The sequence below is a fragment of the Dermacentor albipictus genome, chromosome 8 (genome assembly GCF_038994185.2).
Source record: "Dermacentor albipictus isolate Rhodes 1998 colony chromosome 8, USDA_Dalb.pri_finalv2, whole genome shotgun sequence".
In the NCBI taxonomy this organism is placed as follows: domain Eukaryota; kingdom Metazoa; phylum Arthropoda; class Arachnida; order Ixodida; family Ixodidae; genus Dermacentor; species Dermacentor albipictus.
In genome coordinates, this window is record NC_091828.1 from 35,572,188 (window position 1) to 35,580,003 (window position 7,816).

A 7,816-nucleotide genomic window follows, 5' to 3' on the forward strand; every position below is an offset into this window, starting at 1 on the left:
GCCTGCTCTACTCGTTGATGACGTAGTGCCTCTATGACTGCAGGTACGTCCACTGAATCAAATGCCTTTTCGCAATCTATGAAAGTGATGTAGAGATGTTGATTGCATTCTGCACATTTCTCGAATACCTGATTGATTACATGAATGTGATGTATTGTACAGTATCCCTTCCTGAAGCCACTCTGTTTCCTTGGTGGACTGAAGTCATGTGTTGCCCTTTATCAATGGGAAGTTATCTTCGTGAATATTTTATACAATACTGAAGTAAGCTATTTGGCCTATTATTTTTCAATTGTTTAATGTTCTTTTTCTGGATTTGTATAATGCCGGCTTTCTTCTAGTTCTCTGGGACCCTTGAAGTCGTGAGACTTTTCGTATAAAGTGCCACAAGCTTTTCCAGCATGATGCCTCCTCCTTCTTTGAATAAATCGACTGTTATTCCATCTTCACATGTCGCATTTTCTCGTTTCGTGTCTTTTACGGCCCTTCCAACTTCATTGAACGTTATAGAAGGGGCTTCTGTAACATGTTCATTACTACTTTCAAAGAAGGTGCCCTGGCTGCTCTGACTAGCACAGTATTGAATTCTTCCACTGCTTTTACTATATCTTCGAAATTGCTGATTATATTGCCCTGCTTACCTTTAAGTGCATATATCTTGCCTTGTCCTATGCCAAGTTTTTTTTGCCGATTTCATGTGGCGTCCACTTATCACTGCTTTCCCAATCTTTCCTACCTTATAATTTTGAATATTTTTTTCTCCTTTTTGATCAGTTTTGACAATTCCGCGAATTCTATGTGACCTCTCGAGTTAGACTACTTCATCCTTTGTCGTTTCTTTATTAGGTCCTTCGTTGCTTAGGAGAGCATAACTACTGGTTGCCTTGGTTCATTGCCTCCCACCTCATCTGCTGCTTCTGTAGACAGCCTAGTAATGGTTTCCTTCATTACCTCTACGTCATCTACATCTCGCTGTTCTAAGGCTGCATATTTGTTTGCAAGTAACAGACTCAATTGGTCCGCTTTTATCCTTGTCGCGTCTAGGATGACCTGTTTTTTCTTGACGGGTTCTACTCTTTGTCTCTTCAAATCCATGTGAATCCTCGTGAAGTGCAGTAACCTATGGTCACTGCACTTTACGCTACCTTATACTTCAACATCTCGCACTATGCTGGGATCTGCAGAAAGTATGAAGTCTATTTCATTCCTTGTTTGACTGTAGGGCTTTTCCATGTCCATATGTCTTGCTACGCTTTCTGAAGGTGTTCATTATTCGTAGCTTATTCTTTTCTGCGAATTCTACCATCTCTCCTCTAGTGTTTCCAGAGCCGACGCCATAGTATAGCACATTCGCACGTTCTAAAGGTCAGAGTTCTTATCTGCAGGGTGTAAAAGTCATTCGGCCCCGACTAAACGACGAAAATTAACAGCCAGCAGCCGCGTAGGGAGAGAAGTTTTGTGCATAAAGACGGCCGGTAGTATACCCGGCAGAGCGCTCTGGAGTGCTGCGCAGTGATTCATAAGGGAAAGATGGCTCACTAGGGCTAATGTTTTCCTATCTATCTGAAAAACTTTTCTGCATACAGAGCTTGCATTTGCAGGATTAGCGCATATGGCTCTTGGTTTAAAAACGTATCTTTCTCATTTTTAGGTTTATCTTGTGCAAAGCAGCTTTCATGTTATCATAAATTTCTTTTTTTCATAATTTTTGGGATACTATTCTTATATACCACAGCCTCGTTGATATGCTCCCGTTTACGTACGTTTTCCTGGCACCAACGTTCGCAACCCAAAACACACAAAATATAACCAAATAATGTTATGCTCATTTTCTACCGGTTCATCCGTTCCCGGAAAGCAAAATTTTTCTGCACCCACGTTCAGTACATTGCGTAACTGCGATTGTGCGATACGTTTTCCGGTCGCTAGAGCCCATGTAAACATGAAAATGCAGGAGGTGCGCGCGATCGAGAACAGTATATAGCAGAAAGACGAGGCAGCTTCACCGCAATACTCGCCCACCCACCTCTTGTGAAAACGCCGGTATGCACTCAGTTTCGCATTTCGGTACCAGCAAATCTTCTCCGGGGTCGTCGCACGTGATATTCACGGATATCACCACCCATCCTATTGCGATAAACATTTTCACCTATGCGTTTCACAATGCGTGGTGCCGTCGGAAGTGTGGCGCACGCTATTGAAAAACCATAAGCGAAACCCGCCGCGGTTGCCTGCTGCAGAGCGGGATAGTACACGTATTCCGGCTGCTAGATCCCTTGTGAACAACAAAAGCTGCAAGGCGCGCGCGAGTGAGAGCAGTATATTGTAACGTAAATTGAAGATGGAGTCTTACAAAATAGACACTTCTCTTTAATGGTGCGCTAGAAGAAGAACAAGCAGCTCACGCGCTTCATCGTCTTTTATGGCGCCGACTTTTGCGCGCGCCGTCCTGTGGTGCGGGAGCCCCAAATCATTGTGTCAATTACGCCCCATGCGAAAAGCGACCGTCTCGATCGCGTGAAAAAGTGCTTTCAGCGACAAGAAATGGGGCTCCTCATGTGCATCACTGCGTTCACGTACGTGCATAGTATGGTTTCATGCGCACTACATGAAGAACTTCAGCGCGAGGATGGCGACGGAGCGAACCAGGGTCAGAACTGCAGGGGACGACTTCGAAGGTAACGTCACTGAGGCGGCGTGTAACCTTGGAGGCACCAAAATACCGGCGGAGCAACTTTCCGGGAGTCCGCGGCGACGGATAGGCGTCCAGACCCACACGAAGTCGCCGGTATTGTAATGGGCGTCGCGTAGAACTTGGTTGTATCGAAGGGTGTCGGTATGCTGTTGGCTCCGGATACGATGCCGAGCAAGCTGGCGGGCTTCTTCAGCTCTATGTACGAACTCTTCCACGTGTTCACTGGTCGGGCTATTATCAACCAGAGGTAGCATGGCGTCAAGTGTTGACGTAGCATGGCGCCCAAATACGAGTTCGAACGGCGTAAACTGTGTAGTCTCCTGTACAGCAGTGTTATACGCGAAGGTCATATAGGGTAAAATCTCGTCCCATGTCTTGTGCTCTACATCGATATACATGGAGGGCATATCAACCGCGTTCTGTTCACACGTTCCGTTAATCCATTGGTTTGGGGGTGATACGCAGTGCTCGTGTGGTGCGAGCAATGCGTCAGCTGGAGAACGTCCCGCATAAGTTCGGCTGGAAATGCTGCACCGCGGTCGGTGAAGAGAACAGACGGTGCACCATGCCATAGGACTATGTGACGTACAAGAAACTTGGCAACTTCATCGGAGTTTCCTCGCGGAAAGCATCGGTTTCGGCGTACCGGGTTAAGTAGTCGGTAGCAACGACTATCCATTTGTTGCGCGAAGAGGTCACTGCTAATGGCCCAAATAGATCCACTCATATTTGTTGGAACGGTGCTTGAGGTGGAAAAAAAAAGCCGGGGCCAGTAATACTTCTCGTGTGTCCTTGCTAATGTCTTAGTGAATTCCAGGTTCCCGCGCATGGCTTATCATGGCAGGCTTACAAAATGTCTTGGTGCAGCACCGACGGCACGACAAGGAGATGCGCATTTAGACCGCTTCCGCAGTTTTTCCTGTTAAGGATGTTGTGCAAAGAGTACAATGATAAGCCGTGCACGAGCGAGCGGGGTAAGACACCTTCAACTCTTTGAAGGTGCTCAATCAGCGGCAGCAGGTCACGGTCAGCGCACTGGTGCTCAGCCATCTTTATGGCATCGATAACATCGACAAATGGCAAGTCATGGTCAGGGTCCGAGGACGTCATAGGGAGTGGTTAGCGTGACAAACGGTCAGCGTCGCTGTGCTTCCTTACAGATCAGCAGACAACTGTAATGTCGTACTCTTGTAAGCGCATAAGCGCAGACTCCAACGGGATAGTCTGCCCGAAGGATCCATGAGGTTGGCAAGCCAGCACAGGGCGTGGTGATCGCTGACAGCCTTAAAGGCCACAGCCCACACAACTGCTATACATTATTTTTGAGTGGTTGAGTAGTTTTTGTCAGCCTTGGTGAGGCTGCGACTTGCAAAAGCAATGTGGAGTTCCACACCAGCTTGCCGCTGAACAAGAACTGCACCGAGACCCGTATTGCTGGCGTCAGTATGAATTTCAGTGTCAGCGTTTTCGTCGAAATGAGCAAGTATTGGGGCCTCTGGCAAGCGCTTGCGCAATTCATCGAACGACTGCTGCTGCTCGTCCGCCCAAAGGTAAGGTACATCATCGCGTGTGAGCCGTGTCAGAGGCTCAGCAACTCTCGAGAATCCCTCAACGAAGCGCCTATAATAGACGCACTAATCAAGGAAGCATTGGACAGCCTTCTTGTCTGTGGGTGGCGAAAACTCGGCTACGGCAGTCAACTTGTTGGGGTCTGGTCGGAGGCCTTTAGGGCCAACAACATGGCCAATGAATTTGAGCTCTTGGAACCCTAATAGCTTTTTTCAGGCTTCATGGTGAGGCCGGCAGTATGGATCGCCGCGAGGACACTCTCGAGTCGTGCGAGATGTTCGTCAAACGTGCTCGAGAACACGACGACATCGTCCAGGTATACGAGGCAGGTTTGTATCCATCATCCAGTGAAAGGTGGCAGCTGGGTGCGGGAGAGAGATCGAAGGGGAGACCTTTGAACCCATAAAGCCTGTCCAGTTTCACAAACTCTGTTTTTTCACCGTCCTGTCTATCAACTTCCATTTCTCAATACCCTGATTTAAGATCCAACGAAGAAATAAACTTGGCATGTTGTAGACGATCCAATGCGTCGTCGATGCGTGGCAATGGATAAACATCGCGCTTGGTGATACGGTTCAACTTTCTATAATCTACACAGAAGCGTAGTGTGTTGTCTTTCTTTCTGACTAACACTACAGGGGAGTTCCATGGGCTTGTGGACAGCTGGATCCCATCGTCTTGGAGCATCTCTTTCACCTGATGCGTGATCGCTTCCCTTTTCACTGGAGACACTCTGTAAGGATGCTGATGAACAGGACGTGCGAACTCTTCCGCTATAATGCGGTGCTTTGAGATGGACGTGCGCCGTACTTTGGGCGAAGTTGAAAAACAGTCTGCAAATTCATTCACGCGACTCAGGAGACGGTCTTTCTGATGGTCTGGCAGAACAGCGTTAACGTGAATCCGTTCTTTTAGGCTGGGCAACTCCGATTGCTGAGACGATGTGATTTCTAATGTGGCAATGCCAGTAACGTCAATGATTTCGCGAAGAAATGCGATTGTCGTTCCTCGTGGTACATGCCGACATTCATTGCTAAAGTTTGTTAGCAAGACGACTGAACATTTGTTGCGCACCTGATGAAGCCCTCTGGCTATGCAGATGTGGCGCTCAATAAGCAGGGGGATGTTTGCCTCAGCAATTCCTTCAGCGTCATCCTCCATTTTGCATCGGACAAGGGTAAGCACACTGCTCTTGGGTGGCATCGTGATGTGATTGTCAGCTACGTGAAGCGCGATGTCATGGTCGTTGTCATTGGTGTTTGCTATGGCGAAGCTGACTCTAGACTCTTGCAAGTGGATGATGGCACCTCTCGCCTGAAGAAAAGCCATGCCGAGTATAAGGTCCTTTGAACATTCAGGAAGAATGACAAAGTCGCCGATGTACGTGAAGCCCCGAATGTGGACTCGTGCCATGCGCGACCCTCTCCATATTCGATCCTCGCCATTGCAGTAGCAGCACTATGGCTCCACGCAAAGGAAAGCAGAAGGAAGAACAGCCAATCGTCTCTCTGGGACCGCAAGCCATCGGCAGCGAAAATGTTTTTTATGTGGCTCATATATACGCCAGCTTCAACGACATCTTCGTTCATGTTACCGATCTCTTCGGCAGAGAAACCATTCCACGAGTGACTGGTGGTATGAAGGTGAAAGCAGATCGTGATGAGGCATTCCCCTACGCTGCCATGTTAGCCACTCAGGATGTGGCTGAGAAGTGCATGCAAGTGGGCATCACTGCTCTGCACATCAAGCTGCGTGCCACAGGGGGAACGCAGCTTGCACGAATTTGCGCCTCCTGCTGTACGAATCTGAGTTCCGGTCCATTGCGTCGAAACTTTGTTCAGTATACGCACGAGATTCTGGCTAACAACATACGTGTCCGCACCCGTGTCGATTAACGCCGGCCGGGACTTCGTGGTTATCTATGGTAACTGGTACGTCGCATGACACTGACACCGAACTACACTGTTTTCTCTGAGTCTCAGTTACGTCATATCGCGGTCGTCGTAGTGGCGGATCTTCAGCGTTCGCAACGTCAGCGACCTCACCTACGCAGGTCGCTGGACTCAGTTTTTTCCGGGAGACAGGGCTGGGTGAGCGACGCCTTGTTGCACTCGGCGTGAAGACGGGGCTGGAAGGCCTGTTTCAGACGGGTGACGGTAACCGGGGGACACGGAATCGTGGGGGCGAACGAGGTCCTGGTGTCCGCGAGGTAGGCTTCAATTTCCAGGGGGTGTTTACCATTGCGCGGGCGCGGCGTATTCAGTGAAAATCTACGGAGGCCAGCTCGACATGCGAGGCTTTGGCTGCCGTATCTCCTGTTGTGTTGTCTCGCGTCGCTCTGGTACTTGGACTACGTCCTTGATTTCCTCCCGGATGACCTCTACCAGAGCGAGTCGCGGTACCGTTGCCGGATCCACCTGAAGCTTTTGAAGCTCTACTCGCAGAACAAGCCTAATGAGCTCCCTCAAGGCCTCAGTATTGTCCAAGGGCATAGCGAGAGGGTCAAGCGATAGGCTCGACACGTCGCGGTTTTACTGCTTTGTTCGCTGCTGCAGTGCCTTTTCTATTGATATGGCTTCCGCGAGAAACTCTGCAACAGTCTTGGGTGGGTTGCGTATTAGGCCACGTAATAACTATTGCTTGACGGCGCGCATCAAGTTCCTGAGCTTCTTTTCTTCCGGCATGGATGGATCCGCGCGTCAGAACAGCGGCACATTTCTTCGACAAACGTTGCGACGCTTTCGTTCGGCCGCCGTGTACTCTGGCCTGAATTGCAGATTCAGCTCGCTCCTTGCGATCGAGGCTGGCGTACGTGCTTATTATTCATCCCATGTCGATAGCACCGCCTCACGGTTCTCAAACCATGCCCGAACGTAGTCCTCAAGGGCAAAGTAGGTGTTGCGTAGCTTGCGCTTTGGAGTAGTCGTTCAATTCTGCGACACGCTCAAAGTGATCAAGCCAGTCCTCAACATATTCGAAGGTGTCCGCATGGATGGATATGGGGATTCGCGGCTGGTTAAGGACGGCCTCGGTCGGTGCCGTTGTGGCAGAAGACGGAACTGATGTACTCGTCCTTCTGACTGAATTAGGTACAGGCCCGCGCTCAGGTGGCCGTCCTTGAAGTCGACGGCTTATCCGTACGTGAACTGGAGTAAGCTCGACCGGACTTCGTACTGGGCTTGTAGGCGGTGTTCGGTGGCATGTACCCCGCACCTCCACCAGAAAAACGTAACGTAGATTGAAGGCGTAGTCTTACAAAATAGACGCTTCTCTTTAATGGTGGGCCAGAAGAAGAACGAGCAGCTGACGCGCTTCATCGTTTTTCATGGCGCCGACCTTTGCATGCGCCGTCCCGCGGTGCAGGAGCCCCATATCATTGTATCAATATAGCCGCCTGCATCACGTGAAGACGACCGCGCTGACAGTTTTTTATTACGCTACCAGCAAATCTCCGCCCGGTTCGTCGTGCACCTTACTCAACACTATTGCCGCCGAACTCACTGCGATAAGCATCGTCACCAATCTGTTTTACAGCACGTGGTGCGTAGTGCC

General features: G+C 49.6%; 1 protein-coding gene across 1 annotated transcript; it reads left to right on the plus strand.

Moving 5' to 3' along the window:
* The first annotated feature begins 5,724 nt into the window (after positions 1-5,724).
* Positions 5,725-6,159, plus strand: LOC135918112 (small ribosomal subunit protein uS11-like). The gene has a single exon (XM_065451770.1). The coding sequence runs from the start codon at positions 5,725-5,727 to the stop codon at positions 6,157-6,159; it is 435 nt and encodes a 144-aa protein (XP_065307842.1).
* The last annotated feature ends 1,657 nt before the right edge of the window (positions 6,160-7,816 follow it).

Bases quoted from the DNA above. Each gene is read 5' to 3' on its own strand.
- LOC135918112 (XM_065451770.1), top strand. From the start codon at position 5,725: ATGGCTCCACGCAAAGGAAAGCAGAAGGAAGAACAGCCAATCGTCTCT.